Here is a 27,123-nt window from a genome sequence, read left to right on the forward strand (position 1 = left end):
AATTATGGTGCAATGAGGACTGGGTTTGCAGCAGCCAAAAGATCCATCTCCAGATGGATTGTCTCTCGTATTAAACTAGCATACCAACTGGCTGGCAAACCTTTGTTGCAATCACCCAAAGCTCATTCCACTAGAGGGAAAGCAGCCACAATAGCTTTTTTGCATGACATTCCTATGTCAGAAATATGCAAGGCTGCGACATGGAAATCAGTCCATACCTTTACAAGGCATTATTGCCTAGAGTCTGATTCCAGAGCGGATTCTCAAGTAGGGCAAGCCTCCTTGAGAAACCTTTTTGGGTAGAGTAAGGCCTATTCTTGGGCCTACGGATATGAATGTTATCTGTTGATTCCTTTGCCCGCAGGGATGAGGTGAGGCTCGCTACTCTATTCTAATGCTTATGACTATTGATGAGGATCCCCTGGAAGAGAAGGATCAGTTACTTACCTGTAATCCTAGTTCTCTTCCAGGGGTATCCTCATCAAAGTCATAAGCAAACCCTCCCGCCTCCCCGGGCAAAGGACTTTGTTTATTACATAGTGTAGGAGAGTAGGGTCTGCAATCCTATGATCACCCAGATTTTTTGCTTTTTGCTGCACTGGTTTACGACTTTCCCTGGCTGTGGGCCTGCTAATCAGACCCACAGCCTAGCTGTTCTCTCTATCCAAATTGTACTCAGGTACTGAATTGGCACTGGGCCCTCTCCAAGTCCCTGTACCCAGGGCTGAGGTGCACCCAGAAGTCTCCCAGGGGCTGAAGCATGTATTGTGCCACCCCTGGATTGACTAACTAAAACTGACACAACTGGCTGCACGACAGCTGGGGCAAGGTGGTGTACTCACCCTTTGCTTTAGATATAGTATACCTATATCTAACCCTAAAATGGACACACAGATCTCCTATCAGTCACTCCTATGGCAGGCCTTAACAATCCTGAAGGCAGAGTGCTTGGAATCGTGTGAGATGGTGCTCTGGCATGAGCTGAGCCTGTCTGCGGCTTTCGGGATCTATCCCTTAGCCGTTTCCATGATATCGCATACCATATACTCTTAAGTGCATTATAATCCTCGCGGTTATGTGCCAACTCTGGTATCGCTTTATCAAAACATGTCGAGTAAGGTGTCATACGAATTGGAATACTAACCCCTCACCAATTCTGGCGACGGGGTTAGCATTCCACCCTTCTAGAGGGACACGACATGTATGTAACCCCTAACCCCGGTTAAAGTCAGACAGAGCCTTAGCATCCACAAAATGGATGCTGCCACCGAGACACAAGTCTGCCCTCCTGCTGCTGGGAGTCCTCCCAGAGCAGGAGATAAGGACAAAGGGTTTCCTGCCAGGGGCGGTGCCAGCACCGTCCCAGACAGGGTTTTGTGTATTGTAGGTAGGCAGGGCTTTAGAGGAAGGTGACTGCAAGTGGCACCCCGGTGCTCACTGTGCATAGGCCGGCTGAAACCAGTTCCAGGGGCACTCCAGCCCCTGGCCTGGGGAAAGCCCGCCAAGGAAGTGGGTGTAACCACCCCCCTCCTGGTCCCACCCATAGGGCAGGACCTAGTCGCGTGCCAGCCCCCTTTTCCAAGATAAAGGTAGAGACTGGCCCCCTTCCAAATCAGATCATCTTTGAATCCTGAAACTACTTTCCACGAAAGGAACTCAAGACTTCTTCCTAAGATTTCTCCCTTGTGACTAAGGAGTAGTCACCCTGCATCCGCAGGCACCATCTTAAGAACACTGCGGTCTGCTGCAAGTCTCTCCTCCGGATCAAGACTGCCCAGCTCGACGAGAACCGGCTTCCCTGGCACCTCTGACCTCTACCTGCATCATCAGTCACGCTGAGATTCGTGGGTGTGACGAGACCTCGAGGGACCGGCCATCTTCAAGACTGCACGACTTCTTTCCAGCAAGCCCGCCGAGTGAATTCCTGGTGAGTGCTTTGGGGTCCGAGAAGCCCCGACCCTGAGCAGCTCCAGCACCGAAGTGCAGCCCCCCAGCATCTCCACGATCTGCGTGGGGCCCTTCTGCTTTTGGCTGCTCACCGCGTTGTTTGGCTACTAGCCCGCTGGCTTGTGGCCTTCCCGACGACGCCCGACGACATTTCTGCTGCTGGTCTGGTTGCTCCAGACTGGCCCTTGCTTCCCTCCATCGGAGAAGTACCCTGGACCCTCCTGGTCCACCCAAGACGCCATTTTAGGTCCACCGCGTGGGCCTTGCATTTGCCAAGACTTGTTGCCCAATCCTGGGTCCAGCGACGTCGACAGCAAGAACCTTCGTGGGACAGCTCGCACCTCCATCCTGGTCGCCGACAACTCCTCCTGGTCCGAGAGACTGCAGAGCCCAGCAGCGCCCACTCACCTGACTGCGGTGACTTCGCCCGGTGCCATCCTGGTGCCCACTTAATCACTGGCTAGTGATTCAAGAACTTGGTCCCCTCTGCTTTCAGGTTTTCTTCTTCCTTGATCCAGGCTTGGATCCATCGAACTTTTCTTCACTGGTCGCCTGCCAGCAACTTCCTTCTTCCAGGCTCCTGGTCCGGCAACGAGATCCCCGACGTCTTTTCAGACCTATGCAGCTGCAGCCCCTGGGCTAGGTAACTTCGGCACTTCGGTGTCCCAGCATAGCCTCACTATCCTAAGGTCAGGATCCACTGTCGTTTTCTTCCTACCAGGTCGGGTTCGCCCGTGAACACTAACTTTGCCTTTACTAGCCTCCATAGACTTTGTCCCGCATCCCGCGTGAGAGTGCACACTCTGCACCCGAGTCCCCTAGGTCTCCTAGAAGTAATCTAACGATTCCCTAGTCAAGTCCTAGCGATTCCAAAGCCTATTAGAACTGTTACTTACCTGCTAGTAATTCGCATTCCACTTTTAAAGTATATGGTTTTTCGTGCCCCTCGGGCATTTGTGTATAACGTGCTAACTTAAGTATTTTCGTAAGAGTTTTGTTGTGTGCCTAGCACCCTGTCCTCATAAAGAGTACAGGGTTGTTGTGATTCTAATAAATACACTGTTTATTTTCATAACACTTGTGTGGTGTCCTTTCACTGGGTGTTCAAGGGGTAATGTGATGGTAAAACAGCTGGCTTAACACGCCCTCTAGAGTCTTAGCCTTAGACTGCTCGTATCCACGCTACTAGGATAGCTGGTCTATAAGGTTGACTTACAACCAATCATCAATAAGGGTTGTTTGGACTGATATATAGTGATCACTAGAATAGTGAACACTGCACATCAGGCCAACTTCTCACATTGGTGAGCAGCGGTTGGGATTTGAGCTTGCTGTTGTTTTACCACACATGCCCTAAGAATATCTTGTGAAAGATCACATAAGTACTAAAGGTACATATAACTTAGCTTAGAATACTCTGAGTTCTACTGAACCAGCTGTTGTAGCTCCTAGGGCCTAGCACACCCTAAACTACAACTCTAGCAAGGGATCAGTAGGCAAACATATAGTGTAGGTAAGTGCACCACTTACACCTCACTAGAAAAGCATGTCTACCCAGGGAGATTCTACTGAGACTCCCCTGGTCAGTGTTGACCCTCCACAGGTCACTTCAAGATATGCAGCTCTCAGTTTCCAGGAGATGAGACAGATCTGTGTCTCCAGAAAACTGAAGCAGGGGTCTAACCCCACCATTCCCTTTCTGATAGGTCTCTTAGAGACATATGATGCCAGAAAGCTTTCTCAGTTACATGAGAACATGCCAGCCTTAGAGGGAACCTCTGGGGATCCAGATCTCCCCAACATTGCTACTGCAGTTGAGGAGGAGGATCAAGAGGAACTCTCTGGGGATGAGGTAGACAAAGGTCTTGAGGTAGTCAGAAGGCTAACCAGGGCCAACTTAGACTTACTTGGGCTAGGATCTGGGGGACCCCCAGTACTAACCCGAAGTGGGCCTAACCTTGGAGTTAGGAGAGATAGATCTCTTTCTAGGGACTCCAATAGATCTCTGCACTCTAATGCCTCTTCTCAGGGGAGAAGGAATCCTCCACAGAGGAGATTTACTTCCCCTCAGAGAAGGGAGCATGAAGCTAGGATGAGACAAGCTGAACTGAGGATTGAAAGGGAAGAAATTGCCCTGGCCAAAGAGAAGCTTGCCCTGGCAAGAGAGCAGCAGATGAGTGGGTTAGCTCCCACTGGTGGCAGCAATCTCCCAAGAGATAGAGAGAAGGGTTTAGATACTAAACACCTGACTAAAATAGTGCCCCCCTTTAAGCAAGGGGATGATATCCAGAAATGGATGGCTGCTCTGGAGAGGGCCTGCACTGTGCAGTGCATTCCCCAGAGTCAGTGGGCAGCTATACTGTGGCTCTCCTTTGATGGTAAAGGTAGAGATAAGCTCCTCACTACAAGAGTGGAGGATGCTAACAATTACCAGGTCCTGAAGAATACACTGGTTGATGGGTTTGGTTTAACCACTGAGCAGTACAGGTTGCTGTTCAGAGACACCCAGAAAACTCAGTCTCAGGACTGGTCTGACTTTGTGGATTGTGCCACTAAGGCTTTGGAGGGCTGGTTACTGGGTAGCAAGGTTACAGATTACACAGGATTGTATAATCTAATGATGAGAGAACAAATTTTGAACAATTGTCAGAACCAGTTGCTGCACCAGCACCTTGTTGATTCAGATCTGACCTCTCCCCAAGAATTGGGAAAGAAGGCAGACAAATGGGTCAGGACAAGGATCAAGCAGAACCAGAACCAGAACCAGGGTGGTCAGAAGAAAGCAGACCAGAAGGGTAATGTTAAGAATGAGCAAAATGACCAGAAGTCTTCACCAGGTCCCCAACAAACCAAAGAGGGTGGGGGTCAGGCTTCCCAGAAGAAGAAGACTCAAGAAGGCCAGTCAAAAAGGTGGTGCCAGTACTGCAAAAGTAAATCTCACTGGTTTAGTGAGTGCACCAAAAGAGGAGGACAAACTCCTGCCACTACAGCTCCTAAAGCAACTGCACCCCCTAGTACAGTCAGTAGTGGTAGTGTACCTCCCAAGGCATTAGTTGGGTTAACCTTGGGTACTGAGGGGTCTGACAACTTAGTTGGCACACTCACTCAGGCTGTCCTTGTCTGTACAGGGGATATGGATATGTCCCCTGAGATAAGTCCCAATACTTTGGGCAAATACAGGCAGACACCTTTGATTAATGGCAAAATGGCTCAGGCCTATAGGGACACTTGTGCCAGTGTCACCATGGTGACACCTAACTTTGTGGACCCTGGACAGATCATGCCAGGTACTGATTTCCTGGTGACCAATGCCAGCAATGTCACTACTAGCCATAGTGTGGCAATTGTGGCTTTCTCCTGGGGTGGAGTGAAGGGACAAAAGAAAGTTGTAGTCAGTTCAGACCTCCCAGTTGATTGTTTGTTGGGCAATGATTTGGAGTCATCACAGTGGTCAGAAGTGGAGCAGAGGACTCACATGGAAATGTTAGGCTTGCCAGCACATGTGCTTGCTGTGACTAGGTCACAGGCCAGAAAATGCCCCACTGAACAGGTGCTGGATCCTGAAAAGATGGACCAGACACCTCCCAAGAAGAAGAGCAGTAAGGGTAAGGCTTTGCCTTCCCCCTTGCCCCAGGTTGAGGATCAAGTCTCTGAGGAGGCTGATCTGGAAGAGCTGAGGGAAACTGAGCCTAAAGAGCTTGAACTTGATCAAGTTGAGTTTCTGGGCTCAGGGGGACCCTCCAGAGCAGACCTGGGGAAGGAACAGTTGAGCTGCCCTTCCCTTGAACCCCTCAGACAGCAGGCTGCTGCTGAGGCTGCAGGGAATGCCACCGGTGCCCACAGGGTATACTGGGAAGATGGACTCCTGTACTCTGAGTCAAGAGACCCCAAGCCTGGTGCAACCAGGAGGCTGGTCATCCCCTTGTCTCTGAGAGGTTTCCTTCTCACCTTGGCCCATGAGATTCCCCTTGCAGGTCACTTAGGTCAGACAAAGACTTGGGACAGGCTTGTCTCACACTTTCACTGGCCCCATATGAATGAGAATACCAAGGAGTTTTGTCGCTCCTGTGTCACTTGCCAAGCCAGTGGTAAGTCAGGTGGCACAACAAAGGCCCCCCTCATACCACTACCTGTGGTGGGGGTCCCCTTTGAAAGAGTGGGGATTGACATTGTTGGTCCAATGGAACCCCAGACAGCATCAGGGCACAAGTTTATACTGGTGGTGGTGGACCATGCCACCAGGTATCCTGAAGCTATTCCCCTGAGGACCACCACAGCCCCTGTGGTGGCAAGAGCCCTAGTTGGAGTGTTCTCCAGAGTGGGTTTTCCAAAGGAGGTCGTCTCTGACAGAGGTACAAACTTCATGTCAGGATATCTGACTGCCATGTGGAAAGAGTGTGGTGTGAACTACAAGTTCACCACACCCTATCATCCACAATGCAATGGGCTTGTTGAGAGATTCAACAGGACCCTCAAAGGGATGATTCATGGACTACCTGAACCTCTTAGGAGAAGATGGGATGTCCTGATCCCCTGCCTCTTGTTTGCTTACAGAGAGGTCCCACAGAAGGGGGTTGGCTACAGCCCTTTTGAGCTTCTGTATGGGCATCCTGTGAGAGGACCCCTGTGTTTGGTGAAGGAAGGATGGGAGAGACCTCTCAAAAAGCCTGCAACCAACATAGTGGACTATGTACTTGGTCTCCGCTCCAGGATGGCTGAGTACATGGAAAAGGCATCTAAAAACCTTGAGGCCAGCCAGGAACTTCAAAAAGCTTGGCATGACCAAAAGGCTGTTCTGACTGTATACCAGCCAGGACAGAAGGTGTGGGTGCTGGAGCCAGTGGCCCCAGCAGCTCTGAAAGACAAATGGTCTGGGCCCCACACCATCATTGAGCAAAAGGGAGAGGTTACCTACTTGGTGGACCTTGGAACTCCCAGGAGCCCTCTCAGAGTGCTCCATGTTAACAGGCTCAAGGCATATGTTGACAGGAAGGACATGAGCTTGCTCATGGCCACAGATGAGGGACAGGAGGAAGAGAGTGACCCTCTCCCAGACCTGCTCACTCAGAATCCTGATGATGGGTCAGTTGATGGTGTTGTCTTTTGTGGCAGCCTCACTGAACATCAGCAACAGGATTGCAGGCAAGTTCTGCAATCCTTCAGACATATGTTCTCTCTGACACCCAGCCAAACTGATTGGTGTACCCATGATGTTGACACTGGAGACAGTCTGCCTGTCAAGAGTAAAATCTACAGACAGCCTGATCATGTTAGGGACTGCATCAAAACTGAAGTGCAGAAAATGTTGGAACTGGGAGTCATTGAGCCCTCAGATAGCCCTTGGGCTAGCCCAGTAGTTCTAGTGCCAAAGCCTCACACCCAGGGTGGTAAGAGAGAGATGAGGTTTTGCGTAGACTACAGAGGCCTCAATGCAGTCACTAAGACTGATGCCCACCCAATACCAAGAGCAGATGAGCTTATAGATAGATTGGCTTCTGCCAACTTCTTAAGCACATTTGATTTGACAGCTGGGTATTGGAAAATCAGGTTAGCTGAGGAAGCCAAACCCAAGACAGCATTTTCTACCCCTGGAGGGCATTATCAATTTGTGGTAATGCCCTTTGGACTGAAAAATGCACCTGCCACCTTCCAAAGGTTGGTGAATCAAGTCCTCACTGGGCTGGATGACTTCTGTGCAGCATATCTGGACGATATTGCTGTCTTTAGCTCCACCTGGGAGGATCACCTGGTCCACCTGAGGAAAGTGTTAGAGGCTCTGCAAAAGGCAGGCCTCACTATCAAGGCCACAAAGTGCCAGATAGGGCAGACACAGGTTGTATACCTGGGCCACCTTGTAGGTGGAGGCCAGGTTCAGCCACTGGAGAGTAAGATACAGGCCATCAAGGACTGGACTCCTCCAATCACCCAGACTCAGGTTCGAGCTTTCTTGGGCCTGACTGGGTACTATAGGAAGTTTGTCAGAAATTATGGGTCCATAGTGACCCCCCTTAATGACCTGACAAGCAAGAAGATGCCAAAGAAAGTTCAGTGGACAGCAAGCTGTCAGAAAGCATTCAATGACCTAAAGCAGGCCATGTGCACAGCACCTATCCTCAAGAGTCCAGATTACTCCAAGCCATTCATTGTCCAAACAGATGCTTCTGAGTTGGGTGTGGGAGCTGTTCTGTCTCAACTGAATTTTGATGGTAATGATCAGCCTATTGCTTTCATTAGTAGAAGGTTGACACCCAGAGAGAAAAATTGGTCAGCTATTGAGAGGGAGGCCTTTGCTGTGGTCTGGGCCCTGAAGAAGCTGAGGGCCTACTTGTTTGGCACTCACTTCACCATTCAGACAGACCATAAGCCCCTCTTGTGGCTAAATCAGATGAAGGGTGAAAACCCCAAACTGCTTAGGTGGTCCATTTCCCTACAGGGGATGGATTTTACAGTGGAGCATAGACCTGGGACTGATCACAGCAATGCTGATGGGCTCTCCAGGTATTTCCACTTAGAGCAAGAAGACTCACCTGGTCAAGGTTAGTTTATTGTCCCAAAGTTTGGGGGGGGGTCATGTAGGAGAGTAGGGTCTGCAATCCTATGATCACCCAGATTTTTTGCTTTTTGCTGCACTGGTTTACGACTTTCCCTGGCTGTGGGCCTGCTAATCAGACCCACAGCCTAGCTGTTCTCTCTATCCAAATTGTACTCAGGTACTGAATTGGCACTGGGCCCTCTCCAAGTCCCTGTACCCAGGGCTGAGGTGCACCCAGAAGTCTCCCAGGGGCTGAAGCATGTATTGTGCCACCCCTGGATTGACTAACTAAAACTGACACAACTGGCTGCACGACAGCTGGGGCAAGGTGGTGTACTCACCCTTTGCTTTAGATATAGCATACCTATATCTAACCCTAAAATGGACACACAGATCTCCTATCAGTCACTCCTATGGCAGGCCTTAACAATCCTGAAGGCAGAGTGCTTGGAATCGTGTGAGATGGTGCTCTGGCATGAGCTGAGCCTGTCTGCGGCTTTCGGGATCTATCCCTTAGCCGTTTCCATGATATCGCATACCATATACTCTTAAGTGCATTATAATCCTCGCGGTTATGTGCCAACTCTGGTATCGCTTTATCAAAACATGTAGAGTAAGGTGTCATACGAATTGGAATACTAACCCCTCGCCAATTCTGGCGACGGGGTTCGCATTCCACCCTTCTAGAGGGACACGACATGTATGTAACCCCTAACCCCGGTTAAAGTCAGACAGAGCCTTAGCATCCACAAAATGGATGCTGCCACCGAGACACAAGTCTGCCCTCCTGCTGCTGGGAGTCCTCCCAGAGCAGGAGATAAGGACAAAGGGTTTCCTGCCAGGGGCGGTGCCAGCACCGTCCCAGACAGGGTTTTGTGTATTGTAGGTAGGCAGGGCTTTAGAGGAAGGTGACTGCAAGTGGCACCCCGGTGCTCACTGTGCATAGGCCGGCTGAAACCAGTTCCAGGGGCACTCCAGCCCCTGGCCTGGGGAAAGCCCGCCAAGGAAGTGGGTGTAACCACCCCCCTCCTGGTCCCACCCATAGGGCAGGACCTAGTCGCGTGCCAGCCCCCTTTTCCAAGATAAAGGTAGAGACTGGCCCCCTTCCAAATCAGATCATCTTTGAATCCTGAAACTACTTTCCACGAAAGGAACTCAAGACTTCTTCCTAAGATTTCTCCCTTGTGACTAAGGAGTAGTCACCCTGCATCCGCAGGCACCATCTTAAGAACACTGCGGTCTGCTGCAAGTCTCTCCTCCGGATCAAGACTGCCCAGCTCGACGAGAACCGGCTTCCCTGGCACCTCTGACCTCTACCTGCATCATCAGTCACGCTGAGATTCGTGGGTGTGACGAGACCTCGAGGGACCGGCCATCTTCAAGACTGCACGACTTCTTTCCAGCAAGCCCGCCGAGTGAATTCCTGGTGAGTGCTTTGGGGTCCGAGAAGCCCCGACCCTGAGCAGCTCCAGCACCGAAGTGCAGCCCCCCAGCATCTCCACGATCTGCGTGGGGCCCTTCTGCTTTTGGCTGCTCACCGCGTTGTTTGGCTACTAGCCCGCTGGCTTGTGGCCTTCCCGACGACGCCCGACGACATTTCTGCTGCTGGTCTGGTTGCTCCAGACTGGCCCTTGCTTCCCTCCATCGGAGAAGTACCCTGGACCCTCCTGGTCCACCCAAGACGCCATTTTAGGTCCACCGCGTGGGCCTTGCATTTGCCAAGACTTGTTGCCCAATCCTGGGTCCAGCGACGTCGACGTCAAGAACCTTCGTAGGACAGCTCGCACCTCCATCCTGGTCGCCGACAACGCCTCCTGGTCCGAGAGACTGCAGAGCCCAGCAGCGCCCACTCACCTGACTGCGGTGACTTCGCCCGGTGCCATCCTGGTGCCCACTTAATCACTGGCTAGTGATTCAAGAACTTGGTCCCCTCTGCTTTCAGGTTTTCTTCTTCCTTGATCCAGGCTTGGATCCATCGAACTTTTCTTCACTGGTCGCCTGCCAGCAACTTCCTTCTTCCAGGCTCCTGGTCCGGCAACGAGATCCCCGACGTCTTTTCAGACCTATGCAGCTGCAGCCCCTGGGCTAGGTAACTTCGGCACTTCGGTGTCCCAGCATAGCCTCACTATCCTAGGGTCAGGATCCACTGTCGTTTTCTTCCTACCAGGTCGGGTTCGCCCGTGAACACTAACTTTGCCTTTACTAGCCTCCATAGACTTTGTCCCGCATCCCGCGTGAGAGTGCACACTCTGCACCCGAGTCCCCTAGGTCTCCTAGAAGTAATCTAACGATTCCCTAGTCAAGTCCTAGCGATTCCAAAGCCTATTAGAACTGTTACTTACCTGCTAGTAATTCGCATTCCACTTTTAAAGTATATGGTTTTTCGTGCCCCTCGGGCATTTGTGTATAACGTGCTAACTTAAGTATTTTCGTAAGAGTTTTGTTGTGTGCCTAGCACCCTGTCCTCATAAAGAGAACAGGGTTGTTGTGATTCTAATAAATACACTGTTTATTTTCATAACACTTGTGTGGTGTCCTTTCACTGGGTGTTCAAGGGGTAATGTGATGGTAAAACAGCTGGCTTAACACGCCCTCTAGAGTCTTAGCCTTAGACTGCTCGTATCCACGCTACTAGGATAGCTGGTCTATAAGGTTGACTTACAACCAATCATCAATAAGGGTTGTTTGGACTGATATATAGTGATCACTAGAATAGTGAACACTGCACATCAGGCCAACTTCTCACACATAGGAGATGTTTTTAACCTGTTGTTACCATGGTTTGGTTTTCAGTCTCCGGAAAGAACAACTGACCTAACTGTAACCCCTGAGGCATGATGGGAAGCTAGGGGCAGAGGTGCCTTAAAGGCACAGCGTCAGTTTTAGTACATTCAGCTACAGGTTAGCTTTTCAGTCTTTTTAGACTGGGGATTTGCAATGCAGCCTGGGAGCTGTATATGTTTACAGTGTGTTATGAGAATTTCTACTGTTTTTTAAGCATTAAAACAGTTTCTAAACAAGCATTGGTGTTGTTTCTCATGTTTCTAATGCAAAATACACTGTATGGTGGAAATTCTTCACAGCATATTACAGCTCTGTTGTTTTATTTGGCTGCAATTGCTTATTTTTATATATATATATATATATTTATATATATATGTCTATATATATGTGGGGCACATATAATATATTGTTTCCGGGGTCCCGCGCATGGGCGGGAATATTCTAATGCTTATGACTTTGATGAGGATACCCCTGGAAGAGAACTAGGATTACAGGTAAGTAACTAATCCTTAGTGTTCACGGGCGAACCCGACCTGGTAGGGAGAAAACGACAGTGGATCCTGACCCTTGGATAGTGAGGCTATGCTGGGGCACCGAAATGCCGAAGTTACCTAGCCCAGGGGCTGCAGCTGCATAGGTCTCAAAAGACGTCGGGAATCCTCGTTGCCGGACCAGGAGCCTGGAAGAAAGATGCTGGCAGGCGACCAGTGAAGATAGTTCGAGTTGATCCAAGCCTGGATCTGGAAGATGGATGACACCTGAAAGCAGAGGGGACCAAGTTCGTGACTACTAGCCAGTAGTCAGTGGGCACCAGGAGGGCACCGGATGGTAGTCACCTCGACTAGGTGAGTGGGCGACGCTGGCTCTGCAGATCTCACGGACCAGGAGGCGTTGTCGGCGACCAGGATGGAGAGGCGAGCTGTCCCACGATGGATGAAGCTGTCGGCGTCGAAGAACCCAGGATTGGGCAACAAAGCCTTGGCTAATTCAAGCCCACGCGGTGGACTCAAAATGGCGTCTGGAGTGGACCAGGAGGGTCCGGGGTGCTCCTCTTCTGGAAGGGAGCAAGAGCCAGTCTGGAGCAACCAGACTAGCAGCAGTGATGTCGTCGGGCGTCGTTCAGAAGGCCACAAGCCAGCGGGCTAGTAGCCAAACAACGCGGTGAGCAGCAAAAAGCAGAAGGGCCCCACGCCGATCGTGGAGATGCTGGGGGGCTGCTCTTCGGTGCTGGAGCTGCTCAGGGTCGGGGCTTCTCGGACCCCAAAGCACTCGCCAGGAAATTACTCGGCGGGCTTGCTGTGCAGAAGTCGTGCAGTCTTGGCAATAGTCGGTCCCTTGAGGTCTCGTCGCACTCACGGTTCTCAGCTTGGCCGTAGAGGTGAGTAGAGGTCGGAGGCGCCAGGGAAGCCGGGTCTTGTCGAGCCGGGCAGTCGGATTCCGGAGGAAGGACTTACAGCAGACCGCAGTGTTCTTGCGATGGTGCCTGCGGATGCAGGGTGACTACTCCTTAGCCACAAGGGAGAATCTTGAAGAAGGAAATCTTGAAGTCCTTTCGTAGAAAGTCGTGTCTTGATTCCAAAGATGATCTAATTTGGAAGGGGGCCTGCTCCCACCTTTATCTGGGAAAAGGGGGCTGGCACGCGACTAGGTCCTGCCCTATGGGTGGGACCAGGAGGGGGTGGTTACACCCACTTCCTTGGCGGGCTTTTCCCCAGCTCAGGGTCTGGAGTGTCCCTGGAACTGGTTCAAGCCGGCCTATGCATAGTGAGCACCGGGGTGCCACTTGCAGTCACCTTCCTCTGAAGCCCTGCCTACCTAGGATACACAAAATCCTGTCTGGGACGGTGCTGGCACCGCCCCTGGCAGGAAACCCTTTGTCCTTATCTCCTGCTCTGGGAGGACTCCCAGCAGCAGGAGGGCAGACTTGTGTCTCGGTGGCAGCATCCATTTTGTGGAGCTGAGGCTCTGTTTGACTTTAACCGGGGTTAGAGGTTACATACATGCCGTGTCCCTCTAGAAGGGTGGAATGCTAACCCCGTCGCCAGAATTGGCGAGGGGTTAGTATTCCAATTCGTATGACACCTTACTCGACATGTTTTGATAAAGCGATACCAGAGTTGGCATATAACCGCGAGGATTATAATGCACTTAAGAGTATATGGTATGCGATATCATGGAAACGGCTAAGGGATAGATCCCGAAAGCCGCAGACAGGCTCAGCTCATGCCAGAGCACCATCTCACACGATTCCAAGCACTCTGCCTTCAGGATTGTTAAGGCTTGCCATAGGAGTGACTGATAGGAGATCTGTGTGTCCATTTTAGGGTTAGATATAGGTATACTATATCTAAAGCAAAGGGTGAGTACACCACCTTGCCCCAGCTGTCGTGCAGCCAGTTGTGTCAGTTTAGTTAGTCAGCCCAGGGGTGGCACAATACATGCTTCAGCCCCTGGGAGACTTCTGGGTGCACCTCAGCCCTGGGTACAGGGACTTAGAGAGGGCCCAGTGCCAATTCAGTACCTGAGTACAATTTGGATAGAGAGAACAGCTAGGCTGTGGGTCTGATTAGCAGGCCCACAGCCGGGGAAAGTCGTAAACCAGTGCAGCAAAAAGCAAAAATCTGGGTGATCATAGGATTGCAGACCCTACTCTCCTACAGCGCCTAACATGCAAATGCCTATGGATTTATTCAAGAATCTCCAATATATGTTGAGCGATTATTATCGCAGGTTTCCGCCTTCAGAATCGGGTGATTCTCATGTCTCTACGCCTAGGCCAAGAACATATACGGCAACTTTACAACCGCACGAATCAGTTTCTCAAATGACAACTGAGGAAGCACGACCCACAGTACCTTCTTCACCAGCACCATCTCATCAAGCAGGGGGTGAAAATTCTTCGGAAGACGAACGAGAAGACGGGGAATTGTACGACAAGTCCGTATCGTCGGACTGGGACGACTATCAGGCAACCAACCCCCTCTCCAGCGGGCCCGCCTACGGCGGAGTCTCCGCCGGTGGACATTGCCAGTTTTCACAAGATTATGGAAAGAGCTACGAAAAGGTTCCTCATCACAATGGAAGCTAAACAAGACGAATGCTTCCTATATGATTTTAAGGATTTGCCGCAAAAACAGAGTTGGTCTATTCCAATCATTGACTTTATATGGAAGGAAGGTCTGAAAATAATGGCTACACCAAATTCTCTACCCGCAGTACTACCTCGGGTAGAAAAGAAGTATAGAGCACCTACTACGTCACCGGCATACCTTATTGGTCAGGCTAAGACGGATTCAGTAGTTACACAGGCAGCTCAAAAAAGAGTCAAGAATCCGTCTGCACAGGTCTCTGCTCCCCCTGATAAAGACGGTAGACGTCTTGACTCGATAGGGAAGAAGGTGTCAACTATTGCGGCAACCACGGTCCGAGCCGCAAATTCACTTGCAATACTTGGGAGGTATGACAGGCAGATGTGGTCTGACATATCGCCTTTCATCGACAAACTTACAGAACCAGATAGAGCTGAAGCAAGAAAGATCCTACTAGAGGGAGAGAGCGTTTCATCTGAAATAATTGATGCTGCTGTGGACGTGGCAGCAACAGGCTTCAGACAGCTGGCGGGGGAAACTGTTCTCCAGAGGCAAGGCTGGTTAAAAGCTACATCCTTTCGTCTAGAGGTCCAGACCAAGATCATGGACATGGCCTATGATGGGGAGTTCCTTTTTGGACAACATATTGATGAGGCTTTGCAAGCCATAAAGAAAGATACAGAGACGGCAAGGTCGCTGGGCTCTCTGCAATTTCGAAAGTCTTCCTTTCGTGGCGCAAGAGGAAGAGGCAATTTCTCTAACAGAGGAGGTTATTCACAGCAACGCTCCTACAGTAACACCCAAGGAAATCAAAGATACCAGCCATACCGTCAACAAACATATGGCCAAAGGAGAAATAATTACTCTCAATCAAGAGGAAAACCCTCTTATCGAGGAAGAGACAACAACAAGAGCAAGTGAGACACACATCCTGCCACCACTTTGTCCCAGCCTGAAGCAAATTGGAGGAAGAATATCCCAATACTATTCAAATTGGTACAAGATTACCACGGACAGATGGGTCCTGGACGTGGTTTCCAGGGGTCACATTCTCGAATTCGTCAAAGCCTCTCCAAATTCTCCCCCAAAAGGACCACCTCCAGCTCATCTCAAAGAGCTGTTTTCCCAAAAACACTCAATGATTCGGTAAGGAGCAATAGAAAAGGTACCTCAACATCAGAGGGGAACAGGATTGTATTCAAGATTTTTCCTGATCCGCAAGAAGTCGGGGGAATGGCGCCCCATCCTCGACCTGCGTGCCCTCAACAAGTACCTCAAAAAATTATCTTTCAGAATGTTGACGCTTCAAGAAATCCTCCAGTTTCTCTCAATAGAGGATCACATGGCAACACTCTACCTTCAGGACGCATACTTCCATGTGCCCATTTTTCCCCGACACCGGAAGTTCTTACGGTTCAGAGTGGCTGGCAGGGACTTCCAGTTCAAAGTACTCCCCTTTGGACTACGTTCAGCCCCCAGAGTTTTCACAAAAAGGTTGGCCCCGGTGGCCGCACACCTGAGATTAGAAGGAGTTCAGATTTATCCCCATTTGGACGACTGCCTTATCAAGGCCAGTTCCATCGACTTGGCAATAACTCACGTTCAAAGATGTCTATCACTATTCCAGAGCCTGGGTTTTCCGGTGAATTTCGAAAAGTCTCACCTGACTCCATCGCAAAGGAAGTCTTTCTTGGGAGCCACGCTGGACACAAGACTCGCCCAAGTGTTTTTATAAAAAAAAAGGCAGGTGAAGATTCGCAAGATGGCCTTAGCACTACTAACAAGAAAGTGTGTTTCTGTTCGCAAGTTCAAGTCTTTCCTCGGGATGATCTCATCCTGTATTCCTCTCACCCCCAACTGTCGCCTGCGAATGAGACCCTTACAGGAGGAACTCAGTCGTCAGTGGGTGCAAATAACAGGCTCATTCGAGGACGTCATCAAAATAACCCAGCGGATGAGAAACTCCATCCAGTGGTGGGGCAAGGAAGAAACTTGCAGGTGGGATGTGCATTCCAGGCAAAAGGACCCAGATTCATTGTGACCACGGATGCTTCTCTGGAAGGCTGGGGCACCCATCTCCAAGGGATGACAGTCAGTGGCAAATGGAGCATGCAGCAGAAAAAATGGCACATAAATCTGCTGGAACTAAGAGCCATTTTTCTCGCCATGAAATCCTTTCAGGCGATCTTGGAGGGGTCTACGGTGTTGATACGAACGGACAACACAACCAGCATGCATTACCTGAACAAGCAGGGAGGCACAAGATCGGCCCGGTTATCCCATCAGGCGCAAGAAATTTGGAATTGGGCCTTGGATCACAACATCAGTCTGTCGGCGGTCCATGTCCCAGGGGTTGCCAATGTCTTAGCGGAATCACTCAGCAGGTCCTCCGGAAGCAATCACGAATGGGAGCTACATCAACCATCCCTGGATCAGATCTTCCGAGAGTGGGGTCATCCCGACCTGGATTTGTTCGCAACAGATCAGAACCGGAAATGCCAACGCTTTGCAAGCTGGATTCCCCACAAATACTCGTGCGGGGATGCCCTTTCGATGAATTGGCGTAGAATATTTGCATACGCTTTTCCGCCAATTCCGTTAATTCCCAAGATCATCAGGAAGATGAAGAGTCAACCATGTTGCCTAATCCTAATTGCTCCAAGGTGGCCCCGGCAATATTGGTTCACCGAACTTCTCCTCCTCTCGGAGTGCAGGCCAATACAACTGCCTCAAATACCGAATCTCCTGACAATTCAGAGGGGCAAGGTGTACCATCCGGATCCAGTTTCTCTGAAATTATCAGCTTGACTCCTCAGCACAATGAATTCGCCCACTTAGACATTCCTCATGATTGTCAAGAGGTTCTAGCTAACGCCAGAGCACCATCAACGATTAAGACCTACAAGCTCAAGTGGAAGCGTTTTTGTGCCTGGTGCCAGACTGTTGATCTGCATCCCATTCATGCTAGACCAGAACAAATATTGCCTTTCTTCCTGCAGCTGGCTAGATCGGGTTTGGCGCATTCAACCCTGAAGGTGTTTCTAGCAGCCATTTCCCGATTCCGTCAGGACGGATCGAACTCTCTGTTTCTTCAAGAATAATCCAGCAATTTTTCAAGGGTCTATTTCGTATGTTTCCTCCAATTCGACGACCACCTCCTGTTTGGCATTTAAATGTGGTGCTAGCCCAGCTCATGCGTCACCCCTTTGAACCGATCCATAGGGTTGACCTTAAGTTTATTACTTGGAAAGTCTCCTTGTTATTGGCTTTAACCTCTACCAGAAGGGTCAGTGACATTCAAGCATTCACGTCTAAACCGCCTTTTTTACAATTTATCTCTGATTCGGGGGTGCTGCAAACCAATCCAAGATACATGCCCAAGGTCCCTTCGGACTTTCATTTAAATGAGCAGGTAATCCTCAAGACATTTTTTCCAAATCCACAATCACCGGCTGAACGAGCTTTACACTCCTTGGACATCAGGCGATGTCTCAAGTTTTATCTTTCAAGAACAGCAGCTGTGCTCAAGACAGATCAGTTGTTTGTGGCCTATGGCAGACTGCGCCAAGGCTGTGCAGTATCCAAACAGACTATCACCAGATGGGTCTCGTCAACAATTGGACTCGGTCATCAACAGGCAGGAAGACCCTTACAGGCCTTACCTAGAGCGCATTCTACAAGGGCAGTTTCCTCTTCCACTGCTCTGTTTGCTGGTGTTCCCCTTCTGCAAATCTGCAAAGCTGCAACGTGGTCCAACAGACACACTTTTACGAGGCACTATTGTCTGGACTCAGCAAGTGATGCAGATGCTTCGGTGGGAAAAGCAGTTCTTCGCAATCTTTTCCAATAAGGTGAGCCTCTGTTCTCCCGCCTCCTCTATGCTCTTTTTTAGACGCTTTACAATGTCTTTTGCATTTTATCATTATGCATGTATACTATGTCACAATTAGCGTCTAGGAGCATTATGTTATGGGTACTGCTATCTATTCTGATTCAGGCATGTGAATCTATGAAAGACACCCCAAATACTGGAGAATAACAATAGTTACTTACCTGTAATCTGTGGTTCTCCAGTATTGGTGTCTTTCATAGATTCACATGCAACCCGCCCACCTCCCCTCAGAGGCTCCCTCAGGCAATTATGTTGGTTTCACTCCTATGCGAGAAAATCTGAGAGCCTGAGCCTCTGGGGAGAACATTCTGGTGGGTGCTGTTTGGTCTATACAAAATGACTAGGATAGTCATGAGTGTGGGAGCTTTTGTTCCTATAGCTAGGGCTACTTTACTTCCTGGTTGGTTATTACTAAGGTTTTTTGGTTATTGCAGGCATATTATTGCTTTTTTATATACCGTGGGACTCCCACTCCGACAACGGGGAATGATTCAGGCATGTGAATCTATGAAAGACACCAATACTGGAGAACCACAGATTACAGGTAAGTAACTATTGTTCGTCTTCTTGTAGCAAATTACATATTCACATCTGCTGCTGGGGTTCTATTATGGGGTGAATTTAGCAGTGGATAAAGTATCCCAAACCAAAGAAACAGAGCAGCCACCATAATGCGGTGGAGTACAGTGCTAAATTTGTAAGATAAGTGTTGGGTCCAAGGGTTTGCTCAGAAGTCTGCCATAGAAGGTTTGGGTGCCAATTGCCATGGCTGTGCTGTCTTAATTCCTCCTCACGCTTCTTTACTCCACTGCCAGATACTCTCTGCTTCTTTATCTCGCAGGTTCTTTTTCATCCCTACTTTATCCCTTTGTCACAGTTTTCTCTTTTTTTCTATCCCCTTATGTGCCTCCCAAAACTAAGTGCAGGTGGACCCCACCTGCAACTACTAGCTCAAAGCACAGGTGGGGTAAGACATGAAGAACTTAGAACTTACAGACAGGATGCTATCCGGCTGTGTGATGTCTTCATCCTAAGAAAGAAAGGACAGAGATGGGATGTTTAGTTGTCAGCACTTTGTAAAACAATACGTATCTACACAAGTAAATAAACTCCACACCAATACACTGCTTCTGTCTAATAAAGCTACCTCAATCTTAAATTTAAGTCACATTTACCAGACCCAAAGATTAACAAGCAATTGCAATGCAATAGGTCTCGCATTAGGAAAGTTTGAGCTATTGGTTTTGCAAATGACAATTTTTTTTATTTATGTGTTGGTTTTGAAAATAGCGAAATTAATAGCTTTGTCATTTACAATGCCAATACTTTTAAAACTTTTGCAAATGTGACACCTATACCATTTGTAAAGCAACATGTTTTGTATTTACGTGACTTAGATGTATTGATATTACGAATAACAATGGCTTTTAATTTTATTTAATAAATAATACTTAATAAAAAGTTATTGTAATTTATAATGGCAATAGCTTAAAGTTTTGTAAATAACTTTTGTGAAGATTATGTTCAGGGTATGTTATTGTGACGAAAATCCAAGAACAGAAGTGAAATATTAACATCTTTTTGTGACATTTGTAATAAACAGTGATAGAACATATTTGAACCAGTTGTTGTTGAATGGTTGCACAGATTGATACTGTGGTGGCGTGGAGTGATGTTGTGGTGGTGACGAGTGATGTGTGGCATTCAGTGATGCTGTGGTAGCACATAGTGATGTTGTGGTGACCCCGAGTGATGCTGTGGTGCCCCTGAGTGATGCTGTGGTGGTGCGCTAGAGTGAGGGAGATAGATAGATGTGTGTGGTTGTGTGTGTGTGGTTGGGTGTGTGGTTGGGTGTGTGGTTGGGTGTGTGGTTGTGCCTGTGTTGTGTGTGTAGTTGTGTGTGTGGTTTGTTGTGTGTGTGGTGATGTGTGTGGTTGGGTTGATATATATGCTATACTTTAATGAGAAGGATAAAGGTCAGAGTTCAGTTATAATGGGACAGCAGATTACCTTTCAAAATGCTGGGCTCACCATAACTCGAGCTAAACCCCTGTGAGACACGCCCCCCTAAGAATAGGAAGTTCATAGAGAGGCTGGTGCTCTGCCCACGCCCTCTGACCTCCCTTCCCCCAAACTCTGCAGCTGGTTCCAGATAATCTCATTAGGGAAAAGTACACGGAGACAGAGAGGATTAGTGGGGTGAAATTAGCCCCCGCCCATCGCAGTCAGGCACGTGGATCCCTGCCCAGCCCCACGGGGGAACAGACTTCAGTCTGTATCTTAATGACCTCACCTACCAGGACCCATGCAAAGCAGGACATTTCCAAATGTAACAGGTTTTTTACATTTTCAGGGCGGTTGACGGACTAAATAAGCGAAGCCGAGATCAGAGGCACTGTTTCGCTACCTGTAACCACACACCCACCTTGGTTGTACCTGCACCAAGCCATGCCCTCGTGTTTAACCTATCGCAGCTGCCTGTATTGTGTATCCACCTTTGGCCACTCCGGTTCCCCGCCACACTTAGCTGCAACCTCCTGACTGCCTGTAAGGAAGGCCCCTGCCCAGCCGGCTGTTCGTAACACCCACCTTTCCCACACTTACGTGCATTTAGCAACCCACTGGCCACCCACCTGGCTATTTGTGTGTTTGTTCATTTATATTTGCGCGAAGTTGGTCGGAGAGCTTTATATGACATGAGAACCTTATGATCTGTCTCTCATTACTGTACGCTCCCCTCAAAGCCTGCAAACCCCACCAAACCGCCCCCTCCTACGCCCGGCTGTAACCTCCCGCCTTCAGTGTATATACTACTATAGGTATTTGGAAATGGGAAGTTTAGATGCAGTCTGCACTTTATTTACCAAAAGACCCGCCTGCACTTTATTTACCAAAAGACCCCAAAACGACAGGCGCATGACGACAAGTCTCTGGGTGAACACACACCCTGCCCCCCCCCCTCATCCCCCCCGAGCACCTTCATGAAACCACCCCCAGTGAGAAAAGACAGAACTCCCTGGGCTGGCACGGTTATAACTGTTACTGCGACAGAGAACGGGGCCCTCGAAGGTGCGCCACTCCCCTCACATTCGACCACATCCTCTCCCGTTTCTGAACTTTATTCTGGATTTTCTCTTTTCCGAGCGCCTAGTAATCTCTCAGCGGGACTTGTCGGCACTCGACAAAACACCTGTAAAAATAAACGCTTTAGGATGTAGGGTCCGTTTCTTGCGAACGAGCAATAAACAACGACACAGTTATGTGTCCGCTGTACATACCCACTGGTGCCTGGGCTTACGCTCTTCGGCGGTACTCCTTTCTGGGTCGAAGGCGCTCTCCTAGGGGCTGGGTCTTCACAGCACCCTCGTGCTCCCTTAGTTGTCTGGATCCTCTCAACACCCTGTTCCCCTCTGTGTCCCTGGTGCTCTCCTCTCACAATCGGCAGTTGAAAGAGGAAGGAAGTTGGCTGAGAAAACAAGACGTGCGCGTGCATTCCTGAAACTGAAACCTATGGTGGGGCGGGACTTCCGTTTTCTGAAGCCCGCGCCCACAGAGTGCTGCAGCCTGGCCAGAGAAGCAGTGGAGACACGGGGCTCCCATGCCCGAGGGAGAGCCCCGCGGAGGCTGAAGAAGTCCGATGGCGCCAATGAGGTGAGGTGAGGTGAGGTGTGTTTACATGGAGCTAAAAGGAAGACAGGAGATTGTGAACGCGTGCGCGACCTGATCCGATTCCGCAAGGTTGCGTGTGCACATCTCTTGTCTCTCCCTTAGCTCCTTGTAAGCAGAACTGATCACAATAGTCCTCACAGCGACGATCCGTTCGCAGGTGCAAGACCTAACAAGCATTGGAAATGCAATAGGTCTCGCATTAGGAAAGTTTGAGCTATTGGTCTTATAAATGACTTTTTTTTCATTTATGTGTTGTTTTTTAAAATATCTAAATTAATAGCTTTGTCATTTACAATGCCAATAGTTATAACTTTCGCAAATGTGACACCTATAGCATTTGTAATGCAACATGTTTTGTATTTACGTGACTTAGATGTATTGATATTACAAATAACAATGGCTTTTAACTTTTTTAAACATAAGGCGCGCCAGCTAGTATAAAAAACAAGTGGTTGTTTGATTTGGGTGGGGGCAGCACATATAATGGCAGAGTGAGTGGTGGGGTGAAGAATTAACACAGACAATGGGAAGGTGAGCGGAAAGAAGGAAAACGAAAGAAGCAGCACAGGCCGGAAAAAAGAAAGAAACAGCAGCAACACTGACACTGAGATAGAGGGAGGAAACGGGGGTCAGGCAGCATTTTTAAAGTGGACTTGACGAACACCGCGATTCCGTGGGAAATAATATCAGAGCAACGCTCACTGGATTAGCTACCCCTCAATCTGTAAACTGAAAAGAGATGTTAAACCCAAAAAGATGCAAAAAGTTGCAGACCAAAAGTCTGGACTTAGACTAGTTGATAATACCCCACCTGGAGCAGTTTAATCAAAGTTGGCCCATGATCCCCTCCCCCCCCCCCCACCCCACCCCCCTCCATTATGAATTCCTTCAGTGTTCGTTGTAATAGCGCAGATAATTATGGCCGCTTGGTATGCACGGGGAAGGCACCAGCACTTTGGGTGTCGTTTGTGTGAGTAAATGGGCACTTAAACTGAGCCGGAGATGGATTGGGGGGAGGGGGGAGAGACGTGTGGAGGAGGAGGGTGTGAGGGAGAGGTATAGAGAGAGTGAGCGAGAGCGCCCTGCGATGGAGTTTACTGTCAGCCAGAGATGAAGGGGGAGGGTAGGAGACATGATGAGAAGCAGAGACAGAGAGCCGCAGCGAGAGTAAAGAGTACATGGAGTTAATACTGTAAACAGGGATGGATGTGGGTGGGAGGGAGAGAGTGGCAGAGACAGCGAGAAAGCATTGGCATTTAAACTGTCAGCCCGGTGCAAGAAAAGACATACACAATGCGTGTGGAACAGGCACAGGGTGGGAGAATAGATGGGGATTGGAGAGGGGCGGAAGAAAGAAAGAAGCAGCAGCAACACTGACACTGAGATAGAGGGAGGAAACGGGGGTCAGGCAGCATTTTTAAAGTGGACTTGACGAACACCGCGATTCCGTGGCAAATAATATCAGAGCAACGCTCACTGGATTAGCTACCCCTCAATCTGTAAACTGAAAAGAGATGTTAAACCCAAAAAGATGCAAAAAGTTGCAGACCAAAAGTCTGGACTAAGACTAGTTGATAATACCCCACCTGGAGCAGTTTAATCAAAGTTGGCCCATGATCCCCCCCCCCCCCCCCCACCCCCCTCCATTATGAATTCCTTCAGTGTTCGTTGTAATAGCGCAGATAATTATGGCCGCTTGGTATGCACGGGGAAGGCACCAGCACTTTGGGTGTCGTTTGTGTGAGTAAATGGGCACTTAAACGGAGCCGGAGATGGATTGGGGGAGGGGGGAGAGACGTGTGGAGGAGGAGGGTGTGAGGGAGAGGTATAGAGAGAGTGAGCGAGAGCGCCCTGCGATGGAGTTTACTGTCAGCCAGAGATGAAGGGGGAGGGTAGGAGACATGATGAGAAGCAGAGACAGAGAGCCGCAGCGAGAGTAAAGAGTACATGGAGTTAATACTGTAAACAGGGATGGATGTGGGTGGGAGGGAGAGAGTGGCAGAGACAGCGAGAAAGCATTGGCATTTAAACTGTCAGCCCGGTGCAAGAAAAGACATACACAATGCATGTGGAACAGGCACAGGGTGGGAGAATAGATGGGGATTGGAGAGGGGCGGGAGGAGAGTGAATGCAGCTTCACGGATATGGTGATCAATGGGAAACAACGCTTTTTAAAAACACGTTGCAAACACAACGCTCACATTACAATGTAACAAAAAAACAAGAAAGCCTTACAAAACAAATAATGTTTATTTTTTTACAAAACGCTTTTGAAAGTATCACCGACAACATAAACAAGCAAACAAGTAAAAGGCAGCGCTGGAAGGAAGGAGAAATGCGAGTCACGGCCGGAGGCCGGCCGTGAAAACAATGCAGCTCTCCTGAAACTGAAAGCACGGCCGGCCGGCCGTGAAAGCCTTTGATGCCGCAGGGGGTGGAGCGGCACCAAGCTGGGCAACAGATGGCTGACGATTTGATGCTGTGCACGCGCATTTTAGGTCAATGCGCTTGCGCATTGACCTAAAAGCGCACGGGCACAGCACCAAATCGCCACAGTTAGTTAAACTTTGTTTAAAGCCCTATAGTCTCGCTTCTCTCAATGCGCATGCGCATTGATAGGTCACGAGACCTAAATGACTCATACATATATGTGTGAACAAGGCAGTAGAAACGTGTCGGACATCGCAGCAATAAATCGCTTGAGAAAAGACTTCAGCAGTGTTATTACCTGTGTGCAGCAGGAGTGGAAGAGATAGATAGATAGATAGATCCTACTCTCTGGTAGGTAGTTGGAGTTAGGACCATGTTACCATAAGAAAAGCGTTTTTTGACTTGCCTATATCTTTGGCACCATTTGACGAATCTTTATAAAAATTCCCCCCAAAAAATGTCATGTTGGGTCTTGTTGTGCTTGGACAGATTCGGGATGATCCATAGAGCGGGGGCCGAGAAAAAGCAGGGCCATTGGTGGAAATCCGTTCAGTAGTTAGCGAGATATTAAAAGAAATCCAAATGTGTATATCTAAGATCGCGAAGAATGATGAGCTTGTGCAGAGATCTGCAGAGCTCCGATTGGCTGCCAACACTTCAACAAGGAAGTGTGGGCAGCCATCTTGGGTCACTGCTTCAGACAAGTCCCCCCACCCCAAAAGAAATGAGAAAAAAAAGAAAAAGGGGCAGGGTAGGAATACCCTGGCAGGGCAAAAAAAAGCCTTTTTTGTTTTATCCACAGTGATTTATGTGAATTATTCACAATTATCGCTGTTTTTTTAAAAATAAAGCACAAGCTTGGTCTCCCACGCTCTTCTTAATTGTAGCCCCTGTGTTAGCCAGGTCCTGAGGGCATGCAGGTTTTAATGAAAACTGGAGAGGATGCATAGGGAGGGGTCGTTGTGGACACCCTGGGCCCCGGGGATCACCACCTTCCCAGGGCTACAAATAAAACAAGCATTTACAATGCAACGGTTTCGCCTTTGGAAACGTTTGAGCTATTGGCATTGTAAATGACAAAATTTGTATTTATGTGTTGGTTTTGAAAACAGATAAATAAATGGCATTGTCATTTACATTGCTAATAGCTCTAACTTTTCCAAAGGCGAAACCGTTGCATTGTAAATGCTTGTTTAAAGTCCTTCCTCTTGGGAGGCAGAAATGACCCAAAATGTAGCACTGAAAGGAACGCAAATAAAGTGACTGAAAAACACACTGCATTTGTCATTAATGGTTGCAAATGTTTTTTAATAACAAGCTCCCAGTCGACTCCCTGGGTCCATGCACGTGCTGCGGAGAGATGTCTCTGTGTTGTACGTCACAGGCAGTGGTGCAGGAGCAAGGTGATGGGGTCTCGGTGTATAGGGGCACACATCAGTAAGATCAGCTAATGAGCGCTGTGGAAGGGGTCGTGAGTAACTTGTCCATGCACGTGCTGGAGGGAGATGCCTGTGTTCTGTACATGACACAGGCAGGGGAGCAGGAGTAAAGTGTTGGGGTCTCGGTGTATAGAAGGGACACAGCAGTATTGTCAGGTTATGAGACAGGAGGTGGCCGGGAGGTTCGGGAGTGTGAACCCGGACTCTAATCCAAAATACCAGGGTTTGTGTGGGGCTGTGTGTGTGTGTGTGTGTGGGGGGCTCTGTGTGTGTGTGTGTGTGTGTGTGTGTGGCTCTGTGTCCGCGAATACTCTCTAATGCTCACCTATTGCCATTGTAAATGACAATACCATATATTTATGTTTTTTTTTAAACTATATGAAAAAAAATGTCATGAGCAATGCCAATAGCTCTACCTTTAATAATGCCGAGACTATTGCATTGTAAATGCTTGTTTAAACTACCAGTAGTACTTCTCCAAGATGCCAATGCTCATCTACGGCACTGCCCTACTGGGTTGTTGCACAGTTGGTTATATGCTTCAAACCAGAGCATTCTAAACGGGTAACTTAAAGATGCAACCACAGAACTTTCACTCGAACCTTGCCACATTGCAGTGAATGATGACATGATATGCCTTTTACCGTGCACAGCCACAAACTGGATTACGGATATCATTCACAAAATATATAACTAAATGGTGCCAACTGTTCCACCTGCGAAGGATGAAAGCCTTGATGACCCTCAACAGCTGCACATTTCTGACAGCTGGTAATGCAAAAAGGCGTGAAGCAGTAGGTTCAATCCAGTGATAATATTTTCCCAATTTTTGCTCACAGACAGCACAACCGAAAACTTGTTTTCCTACTTCACTGTATAAACATTTGCATAATTTGGAAATACAGCTCGGTTATTCTCTGGCCCTCATGTAAGCAGAATGGCCATTACCTCGAATTTGAATAAACTTTTCTCGAGCGGTCCCTGATCTTTAATTGGCTTGACAGTCAGTGTTTAGTAAGTGGGATTCATATAGGCACCATATTTATTAAAGCGACTGAATGTTCCTTTAAAGACAGGGCAATGACAAACCAAACAGATGAGGGCTCTACACACGTCATAAGCACATTTGCCACTGTGCAGAAACTACTTTTCCATTACAATTAAGGATGCTCAAAAAGGTCCTTGCTGCCACAGTCTAAATGCACACTAAATTCTATAAACGAAGGTCACTGAAAGCTAGGTCTGAGGGATGTAGTTAAATCACATGGAAAGCTTATTTTTCTACAATACATTACACTGGATAACCTCATAGCCTACATAATTGTTTTATTTTTCTCCAGG

At 48.7% G+C, this 27,123-nt stretch overlaps 1 protein-coding gene and 1 long non-coding RNA gene across 5 annotated transcripts in view; one reads left to right on the forward strand and one right to left on the reverse strand.

Annotated features, from left to right (window-relative positions):
* Positions 1–27,123, forward strand: part of LOC144768016 (uncharacterized) — a 463,846-nt gene that overhangs the window by 155,597 nt on the left and 281,126 nt on the right. The window lies entirely within an intron of this gene.
* LOC144768013 (glutathione S-transferase kappa 1-like) overlaps positions 1–27,123 on the reverse strand; it is a 130,693-nt gene that overhangs the window by 84,568 nt on the left and 19,002 nt on the right. For both annotated transcript variants that reach the window (XM_078651405.1, XM_078651406.1), the window contains exon 5: positions 19,239–19,274. In XM_078651405.1, the coding sequence (XP_078507531.1) occupies positions 19,239–19,274 (36 nt within the window). The remainder of the gene's footprint in view (positions 1–19,238; positions 19,275–27,123) is intronic.

The sequence above is a fragment of the Lissotriton helveticus genome, chromosome 7 (assembly GCF_964261635.1).
Source record: "Lissotriton helveticus chromosome 7, aLisHel1.1, whole genome shotgun sequence".
NCBI lineage: Eukaryota > Metazoa > Chordata > Amphibia > Caudata > Salamandridae > Lissotriton > Lissotriton helveticus.